Here is a 16,939-nt window from a genome sequence, read left to right on the forward strand (position 1 = left end):
ATGCCTTTAGGTTGGGGGTGGGTGGGCAAGACACAGCCATTCTGGAAGACACTGGAGAATGATAGTGTCAGGTGCAAAACGCACACGGAGCCAAATGAGAAGGGTGGACCTGTGTCCTCACAGATCTGGGTTCAAATCCTGACCCTAACGTTTGAAGTTATGTGACTCTCTGAGTGCCAGTTTCTCCATCTGCAAAAGGTGCATCCTGATCACCATCTGTAAAGAGGTTGTCAAGGTTACGTTAGGACTTTGCTTTCTGCTCATCAGAATCTCTAGGGTAGTGTTTGAAATATCCTGAGGAATCACGATCCCTGAGAGTGCATCCCCTGCATCCAGGATGCTTTCCAGTGACCCAGAAGATTCTTGGTGCAGTGGAGGGACAGGCCCCGTGATTGGTAACACATCTACAGCCTGGTGACAGACTCCAGCTGAGGAACAGTGTGTGTCCCTGTTAATCCACCACAGCCTCCCCCAGCCTCTTTGGTGCCCATGCTGCCTCGGTGCTTCTAACTGGACTCCTCTCCTAGCCTCTCTGCTCTTGGTCTGGGTCCCAGCAGTCAGGGTGAAGTGTGCCCAGGGTGATACAGCTGCTTTAGGTCCAGTGGCCTTAGGTGTGACCCACAGGGAGAATGAAAGGGACGAAGTCACACCAGAGCCAAGGGACATTTCTACCTTTCTTCCCTTGCCACAGGCAGATCCAAGAAGAGAGACTAAACTAGTGCTTCAGAAGCCCCCAGGGAGAGGGTTTGTTGAAACACAGATCGTGGGGCCCCCAGCCCTGGATGGAGTTTCTGACGCGGGTCTGGGGTGGTGCTGAGAATGTGCATTTGTACTGAATGCCCAGGCAATGCTACCAGCCCCTAGGGTTTACACTCAGAACCACTGGCTGAGAGAGAGGCCCAGGAAGAAGGCGGGCAGCAGGCCGACAGGACCCGAGACAGAAACCCAGATCTGTACCACCTCCATTCACACACGCCCAGAACCAGGGAGAGAGAGGGAGAGAGAAACAGGCCCAGAAAGAAGACGGCAGGCAAACCCAGAGACATGCTATGAGTCAGTCACAGAGGAGGCGAGAAGCCCAGTTGGGGGAGCAGGGACCCCAATTACACATCCAGGGAGGAGCCCACTGAAGGCCAGAGACAGTGACACCGCCCAGGTCCCTCAGGCAAGAGGGAGATGGACTGACCAAGGAAGACCGGCAAGCCACCAGAAACAGAGAAAGAAACCGACGGAGTGGACGACAGAGAGGCAGGTGAAAATCCAGAGGGAGCAACCAGGAGCCAGTGTGAGGACAGACAGCTCTCCCAGGTGAGCTGACACCTGTTCACGCCTGCTCGGCTCTTAGGTAATTCAGGAAATCTGCCAGCCCTAGAGGATTTGAAATTGGCCCAGAGCGAGTCCTCAGCTCATGTCAAGACCCTGGGCGGCGGTGGTGTGGGACTAGGTTTGCAAGCAATGGCTCATCTTTTCTGGGTTTGGCCCAGATGTGACTTTGTTCTTCTGCTCAAAGGTCAGGTCCTGTCACCTCCTCCAGGAAGGTTTCCAGGACTGTTTCACCCATGGGGCTCCTGTAGCCTGGGAACTCTGTGGCTCCAGCTTCTTGGACTTTCTGTGGGTCTCTCAGGGCTTGGCTCTTTGTTTCTGATGTGATTCTGGGTTAATCATGAGCCCCTTCTGACCCTCAGTATCCCCCTGTGTAATGATAAGGGTGGGGATGGGTAAAATGGCATCTCAGCCCTCTTCCATCTCAAATCATTTGTTCTACTCTCTCTCTCTCTCCTGCCGTCTTTTGGACGATAATCCCCTGTCCATGAAACTTTCTTGAGTGGAGCCTCTCAATATATATTTATAAAATACACACATGGTCAGACATACAGAAATTGAAATCAAAAAGGACGAGGTAGAAATACAAATAGAAGTTATAATGTATACACACCCTCCTTTCCTGGGAGACCTCTGTCCTAGTTGGTAAGTGCCCTGAACTGTCTCCTGCTTCCTGTATCCCTAACCAGACTTGTTTGACCCTGGGCAACTGCTCTTGGATTATTCCCTAACAACAGTGATAGAATCAGTGCTTGTTATGAACTGGGCCTCATGCCAAGTGCTTATGTGAATTATCTTTCTCTCTCTCTCTCTTTTATTGTACTGAGAATTCAATCCAGGGGTGCTTTACCACGGAGCTAAGTCTCCAGCCCCACTTTTTATTTTTTATTTTGAGACAGGGCCTTGTTAAGGTGCTGAGGCTGGCCTTGAATTTGCGATCCTCTTGCCTCAGCTTCCCAAGTTGCTTGGATCACAGGTGTGTGCCACCACACGCAGCCATGGATGAACTCTTTTAATCCCCTTAACCAGCCTCTGAGGTGGGAACCACTATCACCTCTACTTTCCAGTTCGGGAGACTGAGGCCCAGAGATGGTGGATAACTTGCCCATTATTACCCAGCCCAGAGTTGGTGTGGGTAGGATTTAAACTCTGGCCAACCACCAAACTCTAGCCATTTGTTAGAGGGGGAGGAGGGAGTTTCTGCCTCTGAGGCATGGCCGGGAACCGAGAGCCCCTGGAAGGTGAAGGTCATGCCCTCTGTGTGCCTTAGAACTATAAATCTGCTGATGAAAAATTCTCAGGAAACGTCCGGGGCCTGGGCCAGGAGTCAAAGCCCTATTATCTCATTTACTCCTTCCCCGATGCTGTCAGATGAGGATTACTAGCCTCAAAAAACAAACCAGGGAAGCGGTGGCCTCCCCTGAGACCTGGCTGGACCAGTCTCCCGCCACCCTGGGCTGCGCAGGAAGCTGAAATTTACCCATCAACACATTAGGAGATGCATCAAGTTGCCCTAGAAACTAGATTCTAGTTAAGTGCCTGAAAAGTAATTATAAACTCCAGAATATCTTTCAGCCGAGCAGGTGGCTGGAAAATTAGAAATCTATTTCTGAGACACCTTCTGCTTTCCAGAAAGGCCGAGGTGGCGTCGCAGGCACGGCGAGCTCGGTGGCCTCCGCGGAGCGTGTGCGCATGTCCGTGCGCTCGCGTGCTCCTGGGTGCTGACTGGGTGCGGCGGCAGCCAGGGGCCACAGGGAAGGGACACTCCAGTCTGGGGGTGTAGCTGTCGCGTCTGCCCTTCCCTGGCACTCCGTGCAGCGCGGAGGCGGCAAGTCGCCTCCTCTCCAGTGTCACCCCAACCCCCCCCCCCCCCCCCCCCAGAGTCGGGTTGCTAGGACACGGGAGCCAAGGAGATGCCAGTTGATTTACCAAACAATTTTTCTTCCAATTAGGAATAATTAGACAAAGGGAGAAAGTGTGCACTTCCATGGTGGCAGAGACGGGCTGGGAGCTCGGAGACCCCGTGCCGTCGTTGGAGCTTGTCGGCTGGGACTCCGGGGATGTGGGTCCCCCTGGAAGGAGCCCCATTCTGGCACCATGGCACCCAGCTGGGGGAGGGAGGAGGAAGAGAGCTCACATTTGTCAAGTGTCTGCCACATGTCAGGCATCCTGTCTGCTGCTTTGTAGGCACAGTCCTCTTTGGTGCTGCCACAAGCTAGGAAGAGAGACCAGCAGTCCTAGGCCCAAGCTAGGAAGAGAGACCAGCCCCCCTGGGCCCCCCTGGGCCTCCCTGGGCTTCCCTCCGTGCCCAAACACCTTCCATCTGCCTGGAGTGCTCTGGCTCCTCCCAGGGGTGTGGCTGGCTCCTTCTCAGGGGTCAGGTGACTACTCCAGATTCGTCCAAAATATGTCCCCTTCAAAATAGGTGTGCACCCCTGCTCTCCCCCTCAGCCCTTGTGCTTTCTCCCAAGGGGCTCCTTATGGCTCATCTCACTTTGCTTATTTCCCTGTTTTCTCCTCTGTCTTCCTTGCTAGAATGTCAGATTCTTGGGGACTGGGGACAGTGTGTGTCTCACTGGTGGCACTCTTCCTAGGACATGAAGTCTCTCAGTGCATATTGGTCGAGTGAATGAATGAATGGGCCCTCTGTTTCATCAAGAGGAAGCTGAAGCCCAGGGAGGCTCAGGTTCTTCCCTGAGGTCTGTGGCTGAGCGATAGGGCCAGACCTTGGCTCCCAGTTGATGTCACTCCCAGGCTGGCTTTCTTCCCCCAAGACATCGTGCTGTCTCTGGCCAGTGGCAGCCTTGGGCTCAGAGAGGCCTGCATGATAGGGAAGGCCACTGGGTCTTCTGCTATCCTCAGGTATCCAAGGGATGGCAATGTAGGCTAGCAGAGCCTGGAGTACCCCCGGTCTGGGCTTACATTCCAGGTGGGCCAATTACTAACTAGCTTTGTGCCTCTGGCTGGGCCTCATTGTTCTCATCTGTAATTTGGGGATGACAGGAGTGCATATTTCATAAGGTTTTTGTGAGGATATAAGGAGCTGATACACACGGACTGTTTAAAATGGTGGCCTGCATGTGGGCACCACATTCAATATAAATTATAGAGGAAGCGGGTGTGACAAACTGCTTTGATCCTTCCCACTTGCGCCTGTGACACATCAGAGGCCAGAGTCTGCAGCCCTTTGAGTGCCTGGTATAAATTATTCATCCCGGCATCTGAGGAATCAAACTCTTGGCAGCTCCACTGTTTGGAAGCTCTAGGAGCTTAGCAGATATGAAAAAGCCTAATTCAGTGCCTGGCCCTTAGTAGGTGTTCAGTGAAATGAGAGCCACTCCTGGGACAGCCAGACTGAATATGGAATTGACTATTGAAACTCTCCACGTGGGGGTGCCATAAGCTCCTCCAATGCAGCACAATAAAAATAGCTATGGAGTGGTATTATGTGCCAGGCACTAAATTATTTATAGATCAATATCGTTCTGCCTTTAGCTATAAGCTCCACAGAGGTAGAGTCGTTTGTTGTCTTTTTCAAGCACATAGTTGGCATTCAATGTACATTTGTTGAATAAATTAATGACCTTATTTAATCTTTCCCACTAACTTTATAAGATAAATATTATTATCCTCATTTTATGAAAACTAAAGGTGAGAAAGGACAAGTTTCTTGCTCAAGGTCACGAGTTAGCAACAGCAGAGTCGATGCCAAGGCCCCTGTTTTTAACAACTTCTTTCCTTTGGTTCCAAAACTCTGCTAGTCTAGAATGGGCCCACCATCTTCTCTTCCCCCTCTCCCTTTCATTACTGTTCCCCCCAAATTGAAAAACTGAGCAACGGAAACCAGACCTTGGGCCTTCTCTTGGCTCCCATGTCAATCAACGGTCTCATCGCAATAACCTGCCCCTTCACTTCCCTCTCTCCACACAGTGTCAAGAGCTGTATTTTAAAAGCTGCTATCAGATTATGTCCCTTCCTTGCTCCAGTGGCTTCCCATTACCTCGGAGTAATACCTAAACCCATTAGCATGGCCTACAGGCCCTGCGTGATCTGGAGGCTGCCCTCCTCCCTGGCCCCATCTTCGCTGTCTCCTCTTCGCTCATTTCTCTTAGGCAGCCTCACTTCTCTCCTCAAGCCCATCAATGTCATTTCCACTTCAGGGCTTTTGCAACTGCAATGCCTCTGGGTATATATGATGGAAGAAAGATGACCACTGATTATTTGTCCCTCTCCCCACACAGAGAGAGTGTCTACTCATCCACTCCCTTCAATCTGAGCTTTGATTGTACTATGGACCAATCAAATGTGGTAGAAATGATACCATGGATTGCCAGTTCTGCCTCCTTCCTGTTGGAACTCAGTTACCATACTCTGAGGAAGCTCAAGCAGCCTCATGGAGGTCCATGTGGAGGTGAGTTGACCTTCCTAATTGACAGCCCCGGATGAGTTTCCAGCTGGCATTGAGACCAACTAGTGGACCGTGTGAGTGGGTACCATCCTACCCTAGTTTAGCTATCCCAGCTGATGCTGCATGATGCACAGGTGAAGGGTTCTCACTGAACTCTGCCCGAACTGTAACCTTGGGAGCAAATAATGGCTGTTGTAAGCTGTTGAATTTTGGGGTGGCTTGTTACGCAGCAACGTTTCAACCATACAGTCCAAGATACACTTCTCTCCAGTCTTTGCCTGGCTAACTCTTCATTTCTTGGCTACCTCCTCAGGAAGATTTTTTCCCCCATCTAATCACAGGGGCTCCCTTCCTACTGCTATAGCTTTCCCCCATGTCACCTCTATTATTCTTTTCATGTGCTTTTAGCTATTTGAAATTGTCCCATCTGTTTAACTCATTTATTTACCGTCTCCTTCCACCAGAATGAGAGCTCCGGGGAGCAGGCTTTGCTGTTTCTCCAGGCCCTGAGCAGTACCTGCGCTCAGTAGGCCTCCAGGAAGTATCTGCTGTTGAATCGATCACCCTCATTGCCTATTATGGACCCTTCATTAGTTTCTCATTGGTGTTGCAACCAATTACCACAAATGTGGTTCAATGCAATAACAAATGTGTTGTCTTACCGTTCTGTATGACAGGCGTCTGAAATGAGTCAGCAGGCTGTGTTCCTTCCTGAGGCTCCAGGAAAGAATCTGTTTCCTTACCTTTTCTAGCTTCTAGAATTTTCCCACATTCCTTGGATTGTGGTCCAGCATCACTTGGGCCTCTATTTCTGTACTCTACTCTGGGCATCCTGCCTTCCTCTTATCAGGATAGTTGTGATGACATTGGAGCCCCCAGGTGATCCAGGATAACCTTTGCATCTGGAGATCCTTCACTTAATCACATCTGCAGATCTCTTTTGCCTTAGAAGTAAACATTCATAAATTCTGGGATTAAACTGTGGATATCTTTGTTGGGGGGTCTGTTACTCTACCTGTTGTAGACTGTAGTCCATCTGTCTGTCTGTCTGTCTGTCTCTTCTCTTTTTCCTTCCACCCCACACCCTTGCATCCTTGGCTCCCAGGTCTCAAAACCTCCCGGGTCTGCCTCACTGGACCATGGGTTCTCTTCCCTCCTGGCTCTTCACCCTGAAATCGGGGAGGGATAGGGGACTCTAAGACTTAAAAAAAAAATCATATTCTGATGTTCTGGCACACTGCATTGTCGTTAAGTGCTGAAAGGCAGGCAGTTTTTGTTAGCTGATCAGTGTTATTTCAGTATTTAAAACGACTCTGAATCAGGGATGTCTGCAGTCCACCCAGGAGTTACACGCTGCATTAAGATTTCCAATTGAACAAAGGTGCACTCGATTGGAAAGAGTTCTGAGCGCCTCCTGGTCCTGAGCGAGACCCTCCGAGGCCTGTCGTGCGGTTTTAATTCCCACACCCTGAGTCATAATGAGGACCAGTGGCTGAGCGTTTCCCCCATTTGGGTCACTTTATATTTCCTTGAGAGTCCTTTTGTGTCTTTGATGGAATCTGCTTCAAATTGGAAGGGGGGAGTGGGTGGAAATGGGGAGGACTTTAAAGAAAATAGGAAGAAGTTTTGGTAGGTGGACTTAGAAGAGGGGAGGGAGGTTTGGGGGAGATTCCCAGACCCAGTTCTCAGCCCTTCTCCAATTTCTTCACCAATTTATTACACAAACGAACATGTGCCAGGTACCGTCCTGAGCACTCCATAACTACAAGCACATTTACGCCTCAGAACAACCCATTGAACTAGGTGCTGTCATTATCCCTGCTTCACACACGTGAGCACAAGAGGATAAGCAACTCATTCAAGGTCACACAGCTAGTGAGAAGCAGAGCTGGGATTGGACCCAGATCCCATGAATTTTCCACTGCGCAATGCTGCATTTTCCTTGATGGCTAGATTCCCTCTGCTCCCTGCTCCTCTTTCTCCACAGCCAGTTGCCTCCTTTTGGGGTCTGCTCCTTCCTTTCTGATAATATATTTGGGTCAGGACCTTCTTCCCTCTCATCCTACCTGCAGGCACTCTAGCCAGAATGAAGTGGCACCCCCTTTCTCCACAGAAAATACTGACCTGGGTTTCTCCAGTAATCTTCACCATGGCTGACTTTAGGACTGTCAGCAAAACAGTCTCTGCAAAGGAGTTCAATGTAGATAAACTTCCTATTTTTGTGTCGCCCTGTTTTACTTGGCCACTGGCTGGGAAGACACCAGCACTCCAGGTGATGAACACCCCCTTACTGGTTTTTCATTAACATGTATCCAGTATAGTAGTTTGTAGAAATGTGCAAACAAGGCCTCTGGCCTTGAGCTGGGCTTCACAGAGATGTCTACATTTTTAAGATAAGTTACAATTGGGCTCCATGGTAACAGCTGGCAGGGGGAGGAAAGAGAGGGGAGAAGAAGCTCTCCCCTTCTCAGGTGTTGTCCTTGAAGAGTTAACTTGCCCAAAACAGTGAAAGAAAAAGCTGCTTTTATGTGAACTTCTGCAGAATGTGAACTTCTGAGCCCCTCCCCTTACATGCTGGGTATAAAACTCTGAAACTACCTGAATTTGGGGTTCAGGGGATTGATTGATTATAGCAAAAGCTGTGCTCTCTGAACCTGGCTGCAGCCAAATAAAACTGTTTGCTGCTATCTTTGGTGCCTTGCCTCGTCTGTCCCTGCTACAAGAAGAATGGAGGAAGCTCACCATACATGCTGGCCATGTGCGGGTTCTGTGCTGATCACAGCTTGCCTTTAACAAAATATTAGCATTTTAATATCAACGAAATTAATTACCAAAATGCAACCATTAATTATTTTGCTTAAGAACTGCAGTCACTGGATCAGAAACAGAGCCCAGCTAGTGATTAGGCTATGTGGACAGTGACCCGGGGCTCCCATCTATGAGGATTTTCAGGCACCTTTGGAATAAATTTAGAACAAACCGAGGTTTCCATACAAGACTGTGTATAGCGTGTAGAATGCCAATGAGTCTCACTTCTGCTAGGGACGTGACATCCTCAGAGGGAACACTGCACGACATCTTGGACATACATTATTTTACATATTATATTTTACTCTGAAAAGCAGGTCTGTGAAGTATTCATTGTCACGCACATTTTACAGATGAGGAAATTGAGACCTGAGGACACTGGGCAGTCTCTTCAAAGTCACATCTAGTAGGAGGCGGAACGGGTGTGAGGACCTGAGATTACCTGTGTCCAGGATTTGCACTCTCAATGGAGCTGCTTTGTTGCCTCCAAAGAGATGGATGGAGCTGGGTGTAGTGATGCAAAGCTGTGATCCCAGTGGCTTGGGAGGCTGAGGCAGGAGGATGGCAAGTTTGAGGACAGCCTCAGCAACTAAGCAGGACCCAGTCTCAAAAAAAATAATAAATAAATAAAAAAGGGGGCTGGGGAATGTGGCTTAGTGGTTAAACACCCCCGAGTTCAATCCCCAGCACTGAGAGAGAGAGGGGTGGGGGGTGGAGAAATGTATGGAGGTCTGGGGACACAATGAGGATAAGGCTCCTGATATTTCTTCCATTCCCCTTTCCATTTCATGGTGGAAGTGGGGTAAAACGCTCTGCAGTAAACTGAGGTCTGTGGCCAATAAGGGCCAATAAAGGTCTGTCTGTCACAGAGGCACAAGCATCATGATGGGAGAAAGAGGAAGGCAGAGATGACAAGGAGCCTTCAAGAAAGAGGTGGCATTTGAATGGGTCCTTAACATGCCGCATCTTCTCTCCTGATGGGCCTGCACACATGTGAGTTCATTCAGTAACTATTTCCTGAGCCCCTGCTGAGCCAGACACCATGCAGGGCACAGAGTACACAGAGCGAGTAGAAGAGACATTGTCTTGTCCTCCCCAGGCGACCATCCCAGAGAACCTTCTGGATGATGGAAATGTCCATGCTGATGAGTAGCCACTGTCCACCTGCAGCTCTTGAGCACTTGGGGTATGGTTAATGCAACCATCAGCTGAATTCCTAATTTTATTTAATTCAAATAGTTGCATGTGGCTAGTGGCCACTCTGGGACACTGCAGGTTTAGAGGGAGATAAGGAACATCGAGAAATGCTTCTGGTGATACGTGCGACCCAGGAAACAGGGGGCCGTGGAGGAGAGGAATGGGGAGTGTCCTCTTTAGGTTGGATGATCAGGGAAGACCTCTCCAAGGAGGTGACATTTCAACAGAGACCTGGAGGATGAGTGTGGCCATAGCAAGGGTCAGGGTAAGGGCACCAGGCAGGGGTGACAGTGAATGGTGGAGAGGCCCTGGTGTGGGGGAGGGATGAGTGTGCCTGAGGCGGTGAGAGGGTCCATGTCCTGAGAGAGCTTGGAGTGAGGGGAGAGAGAGGAACAGGGTCTGAGTGTGGAGACTCGTGGGCTTGGTTGGATAAGGAGTCTACATGTAAAGTGCAGTGGAAGACATGGAGGGTTCTTTAGCGCTGGCTAAACGTGGAGCACAGATTCTAGGTGACACAGTGGAAGTGGGGCATGAGGGGCAGTGAGAGCAACGTCCAGGTGGCAGATTATGGCATGCAGGAGGACGATGGCATGGAGAGGGGAGAAGTAACTAGTGTGGAGATGCAATGCACTTTGAAGGCCGTCATGGCGGGCTTTACAGACAGACTGGATGTGGGGGGGGCAAGAGAGACGGTGGAGTCAAGGTGCATGACCTGAGCCAGTGGGCAATGGTGCGCTGGTTCCAGAGAAGAGAACGTTAAAGGAAAACCAGTACAGGCTGTTGGATGGGCAACCAGATGGTTGCTCAAGTCGGGGGGTGGGAGCGGGGGATGCTGGATGTTTATTTGATGATGTTGTATCTCTGGGCCGTCTGTGAGCACACTCCGGGTGGGCGAGTGTGCACTGAATCTCTGCTTTGGGTAAAGTAAACTGCACACATCTGGCTTGGGAGTATGGTGTTTGCATATGAATGTCCATATTTTACATGAGTGTATGTGAATGTGTATGCACATCCACGTCGCTGTGGTTGGAATCAGCGTGTGTGAGTGTGTGCATCTGCGTGGGGTGAGGGTGTCTGTCTCTGATCAAGGGTGAGCCTAGGGCTGAGTTTATTTCTGTGCCATGTGTCTACAAGTGGAGATAATTGTGTGTGCATGTATGCGTGTGCAGGGGGAAGGCGTGTGTATATTTATAGGGTAACGTGTGTGAATCTGTGTGCATGTGTAGGTTTAGAAAGTGCACAGTTTTCTGCACAGAGTGGGACTGCATGTGGGTGCACATGTCATGTGTGTGCAAGGTCTGTGTTTGCACGTCTATTGGGGCATGTGTGCACGGACAGATCTCTGTGTGTCCATAGGTGGGAGGAGATCATGTGTGTTTGTGCATAGGTGTGGAGGGAGGGAGTTCCAGAGATGGGCATGTATGGGTGTGTGTGCCCATCTGTGTGCAGTGAACATGCCTGCCTGTGCCCTTTGGGGCTCCTGTGCCTGCAAGTCACAGAGGCAGCAGCTCGCAGAGCGTGTTATGACATGTTTATAGGTCTCTCAACCTTAATGCATTTTAAATTTCCAACCCAGGGCGATCCCAGTGGATTGCGCAGCCATTTGTTTCTTGCTCTGATTTAAAAAGAAAGTTTCCAGAGTGAGGTCCCTTCTGCCTCCAGCTTGGCAGTGCCACCTGGTCCTTCAGGATGCAGCTGGGAGGAGGACCCGGATGCGGGTCCCAGAGCAATGTGGGTGGGGGCACTGAGAGGGAGGTGGGAGGGGTCTTGGAGTGTGGAGGAGGAGGCTGCAGTCATAATGGGAACCAAGAGGTGAGGAGAGGTCTCTGGGGCAGGCCACAGACATGGAGGCCCAGGCTCCTTTGCATACCTTCTCGGTCTCCCGAGGATTTGCGCTTGGTCTCTGCTTCTCACAATACACACACATCCTGGGAAACCTGACCCTGGGTGCCCAAGGCAACTCCAGGTACCATGAATGTCTTTCTAAGCTTCTGAGCACCCCTGGGGGCTCCTCACTGAGCCTCTGGCTACCTCGGTGTCCACCACTTCCCTCCTGACCCACTTCAAGTTGCTGCCATGGTGTCTCCTCTCCCTGCTGAAGCCTGAAGTGTCCGCTGTGCTCTGAGACAGGAGGAGCAACAACCCTTGCTGGACAGCGTGTACAGGCTCAGCGGCTTGCATGGACCCCTAGAGGTGGGAGACAGACAAGGCTCCTCGAACTTTAGCTTGTGTATTTGGAGCCCCTTGTACCAGGTCTCAAGCATGAGGCTGCTGGGGTTGCGCTGGGACACCTGGGGATCTCCTCTACCTGATCTTGGACCGTGCTTGGACCTCCGTTCTCCCTTCCTAGGGACCATCTCCCAGGGCCTCCTTTCATTCTCTCTATAGACATGCTGGAGTCCAGGGACACACATGCACTGGGCTCGGCTGGGACCTCTGCGTCCATCGGTTCTGCCTCCCTGGGGCTTTCGTGCTCTGGCCCTTGGAGTTTTGACCAGGCTAGAAACAGCTATTGACCATAATAGCTGTTTCTAGCCTGGGTGCGGCCTGGGCCAGGAGCTGAGGTTTGGGTCTACATGCTCTGGGGGTCGGGGTGGGTCTCTTTTTTGACTCTTGGGAGCTGTAGGCTTGAAGGACCCCACGCTCAGCTAAATCACCAATTTGGGTCTCCTTCTCATCCCATTTCATCATGGGGCTTCCAAGATCAGACCTTGTCACCGCCCTCAGACTCATCCCAAGGGGATCTCCACTATCCACCCAGCAAGCGAAAGGGCTGGAAAATCCCCAGTGAGGATCTGTGGGGGCTCCTTCTGGAAGCTCCAGCCACCTTAAGGCCAACTTGGTGACTTATTTTTCTCTTTTAAGAGAACAGCTTCATCATTTTGGTAAAAATACTGTGTCTAATCATGGTGGAGTGGCAGGATGGCTTAATGGCAGTTGGGCTCCAGAGCCAACTGCCTGGGTTTGGCTTCTGTCATTGCTCTTTGCTGGCTGTGTGACCGTGGGGAGCCGTCTGTCTTAGTAGTCCCACCTACAATGGTGGTAATGAGAGTATCCACTTCACATGGTCTTCATGAGAATAGGGAATCAATGCATGTAGGGGATTTGCAACTACCCTCAGCAGTGTAGCCAGGGTGTAGGCATCATCATCATTATGGTTGTTAAATACTTTCAAACAATACAGAAATAAGCAAAATTCATACCAACATCTACCACGTAGGGAACCTTCTTTCAGATATCTCTTTTTGGGTGGGAAGTACACATTGTTTTATATAAATGTGATTTATAGTATGCATTGTTCAGATACTTTTTTTTTTTTTTTACTTAACCATATGTGTTGGAAATTTTCCACCATCAGTCTATATAGATCTACTTCCTTCTTTGAAAATTAGTATTAATGAGCTACAATTTATTGGCCTAATCTATCACTATCTTGTGGGCATAAAGACAATTTTCAATTTTTCACTATGATAAACAACATTATGGGCATATGCTGTGCATATATTGTCTTGCATTTGGAATATCTCCTTGGGCTAAATTCGAGAAGTGGGAATGCTGGGGCCAAAGAGTCTGCACATTTTACACTTTGATACACATAGCCAAGCTGCCCTTTGGAAAGGTTGTACCAATTTACACTCTCTGTCCTCTATCAATGACGTCTTCATGTGAACCTTTTTCATTTTGCTTCTGGGTCTCTCCTCTGTGCCCTGAGATGAGGCCACCTGAATGCAGAAGGAAGCTGGGTGAACACATATTTTCTTTATCAATCCATGAGATCATGAGCTGCCGGGGAAAGTGTTGCCACCGAGGGCACTTCCTGAGTGTGGCCTCAGAGGTACATGGTGCAGCTGCAGGGGATTTTTTTCTGAAGCCGGAAGGGCGAACCATGAAGCATGAGGAAGCCTGTTGAAAAGTGACTTTGATGAATGTTAAGCATTGTTCTCTCCAGGCTGCAGATTGAAGCAGCCAGGTTGATTTTACTGGATTTTGTGTGCAAGTAGAAGCTACGAGTGACAGATTGCCCTTTTCAAAGATGGCGGCAACATCCCCTTCAGAGATGGTCCCATCTCCATGCATGTGTGCAATGAGATCTCTCTGGGCCCCATCAGGAGGTGGAGTCTGATCCCCTTCCTCTTGAATTGGGGATAGCTTCTTGGACCAATAGACTCTGATGGCAGTGATGCCCTTCCCTAATTCTTGATCACACCTTAGACAGCAAAACAAAATTGTGTGTAATTTGTTGCACCACCAGAATAACTGGAATATTTAGCTACTGCTTACTGGGGAAGGCAGTCCAGTGGCTGCAGCAGTTGTCATACTTAGGGTACCTGAGAATCCACTGGTGCTCTCCTTAATGATGCAGATTCCCAGGCCCCACCTCCAGAAGATCTGTTTCCTACTATAGGGCTGGGGAATCTGCATCTTAAAATGAAAACTTCAGGAAATTCTGACCATAGTTGCTATTGAATCCGAACGTTTGGTGAGTCATTTAAGAGAAGTCAGAAAGACCTAGATTTGAATTTTCATCCAGCGACTACCCATTCTCTGCCTTTGATTCCTTATCTGTGAAGTGCAGGCAACCACAGTTCCTACTTCATGGTGGCACTGAGGGGGTTAAGTGAGATAATGCCTGTAGTGCTTGGCAAAATCCTGACAAAGAGTATGGAAGAGGGCTAAGGTTGTGGCTCAGTGGTAGAATGCTCGCCTAGCATGTGTGAGGCCCTGGGTTCGATCCTCAGCACCACATAAAAATAAATAAAGATATTGAGTCCAACTACAACTAAAAAATAAATATTAAAAAAAAAAAAGAGTATGGAAGAATCGGTGACTTCCATCCTAGCTAGCATCATGGAGCTATGTTGTGTTTCCCTATCTTTAACCAGGAACAGGGTCCATAGTTTTAATCAGATTCTCCAAGGGTCCTTTACCTTGAGATGTTCGAGCATGCTCAAGAGAACATGTTTGCTGTTCCATCCGATTCCAGGCCCAGGGTCCCTTTTCTTCTTAGCAGGAGCCTCCTGACCACACCCAAATGGGTCACCCTCATTCCATAGCATGGACGGAAGACCCGAAGGCCTCCCAGGTTCACTCTCGGGGACTCAATGAAAGCGTGAGATGGTTAGCATAGTGTGGACGGTGATCTGGAGGAGGAAGAGCTGGAGTTCACAAGGGCCATGACCCGATGTCAAGAAAGAAAAGCAGTCTGGGATCTCTCGCGAACTATTTAGAATGCCAGGCTAGGGAGTTAGGAGCCAATGAGCATCTCCGAGCAGGAAAGTGGCAGGTCCCCACTGTGCTTCAGCAAGGTGCCTCTGTGCTGGTGCTCAGGGGAGAACCTGGCTTGGCGGTCAAGGCCAGGGGAGAGCTCTGGATGCTGGCTCTTGCTCCCTGGGAGTTCTTGAGGAGCTGGTCACAGCTCACTGCTTCCTGCACGGTTGGGGGAAGAGCAAAGGGGTCCATTCTTTAGGCTGGGCTGCTAAGGCCTGGCTGGTGGTGTAGCAGAGAGAAAATCAAACTCTTGGTGTGTCCTTGCATGTGTCCTCTTGTCCTTGACCAAGAGGCACTCCTCTCTTGGTCTCAGTTTTCTCCTTAGCATTGTGTGAGGTCAGAAGATGGCTTGGCCTCCTCTGCTGTCATAGCACAGGGGTGACAAGAAAGTGTTAATTTGGGGGCCCTGTTTGTGCTGGGTGTGGCCTGTCTTCTCACACCCAGGTGGACGGCAATCTTGTGTTCGTACGGCATCCCCGCTCAGGTTAACATGGTCACGGTTTTGCCATATCTGAACACCAACTTGATTACTAACTTCATTCCGTTAACATTTCTTAAAAATTAATTTATTTTGATATTAGGCTGATGACTTACACAATTGTGGATCCCGACTGTGATGAACCAGACAGGCCGGGAAGTCTGGTTTTTATTCTTATTCCTTTCTTCTTGTTTTGCTTTTCCTCCAAAAGGTAATGGGTTTTATTTACGTTTGTTTTTTCTTCCCGTTGTTTCTTTTGAAAGTTACATAATACACTGTTATCTTTCTAAACTGTCTTTAGATCAATAAAGGTGCCAAAACATGATTTACTTTTTCTTACTCAATTTTCCTCGTGAAAATAATCTCTTCATTGTGGTATAAAGTATTTGCTGGGAAGTGCACACATCTTCAGTGCACAGCTCTGTGAATTGAAAATTTGGAAACTCTTAGGAGTGAATGGGTCCATCTAATCATCTCTCAGACTAAGCACGAGAACACTGTCAGGTTTCCCCAAGTGCCCCTCGGGCTCACCTGCTTATTAGATGTTTGAGCATCTTGTTTTGTGAAGTGCCTTTTTAAGTCTTTGGCTCATTTTCCAATTCCATTGTCTGTCTTTTGACAATTGGTTTGTATGGTCTCTTTATATATTTTGGTTGTGAGTCTATTGCTGATTATAAAACTTGTCACCATCTATTCTGCGGTTAATTTACTCTCTCAGTGGTCTCCTTTGATACACAGAGATTCTTAATTTTAAAGTAGTGTAGTTAATCAGTCTTTCCCTATGTGATGAGTGAGTTTTTATTTCATTGAAGAAATCTTTGCACCTCAAATTCTTGAAGAGATTCCCCTCTGCTTATTGTTAGGAGCTTTGTTGTTTTATCTTTTAACACACTTAGGATATTTGGAATTTGTTTTTTTTTTGGTACCAGAGACTGAACTCAGGGGCACTCGACCACTGAGCCACATCCCCAACCCTGAAAAATTTGCTGGAGGAGTAGGTTTTGAAAGAAAGGGAGTCCCTCCCAGTGTGATCCTAGAAACCACATCAGAGAGCAGACAGCAATAGCGATGAGTGTCCTTTTCTTGCTTAGTGCCCCAATTTTGCTGAGGCTGGCTTGGAACTTTCGATCCTCCTGCCTCAGCCTCCTGGGCCTCTGGGATTGCAGGTGTGCGCCACCGTGCCTGGAATTGATTTTTATACATGGTGAGGTAGGGGGGGTCTAAATCAGATTATTTCCCCATATGAGTATTGCTCAGGCCTAGCACTGTTTATTGAAAAGACAATGTTTCCCAATGTACTTTGGTGTTTCTCTCTCTTTTTTTTTTTAAATGAAGTATCAATTGAATCATGAGTTTAATGTGCTAATTTATTTTTGTACAATATATTAAAACAGATTTGTGCTTGTGAAAATAAAAAAAATACTTAATCTGCATTACATCACCTAAAATCATCTTAC

The 16,939-nt window shown here is 48.8% G+C and overlaps 1 protein-coding gene across 9 annotated transcripts in view; it reads left to right on the forward strand.

Moving 5' to 3' along the window:
* Positions 1-16,939, forward strand: part of LOC124110168 (uncharacterized) — a 76,340-nt gene that overhangs the window by 5,697 nt on the left and 53,704 nt on the right. For 7 of the 9 annotated variants that reach the window (XR_009224317.1, XR_009224318.1, XR_009224319.1 and 4 more), the window contains one exon: positions 5,565-5,734. Coding sequence is in view for 1 of the 9 variants with exons in the window: in XM_058570918.1 (XP_058426901.1) it covers positions 848-1,308; positions 5,565-5,734 (631 nt within the window). In the remaining 8 variants the exon portion in view is untranslated. Of the gene's footprint in view, positions 1-31; positions 1,309-5,564; positions 5,735-6,195; positions 7,363-16,939 lie in introns of those variants that run through there. The other 2 variants (XR_009224324.1, XM_058570918.1) reach the window with 2 other exon arrangements.

Source organism: Marmota monax, unplaced genomic scaffold (assembly GCF_021218885.2).
Source record: "Marmota monax isolate L192 unplaced genomic scaffold, Marmota_monax_Labrador192_F-V1.1 WCK01_AAM20220418_F8-fsc00008, whole genome shotgun sequence".
Classification (NCBI taxonomy): Eukaryota; Metazoa; Chordata; class Mammalia; order Rodentia; family Sciuridae; genus Marmota; species Marmota monax.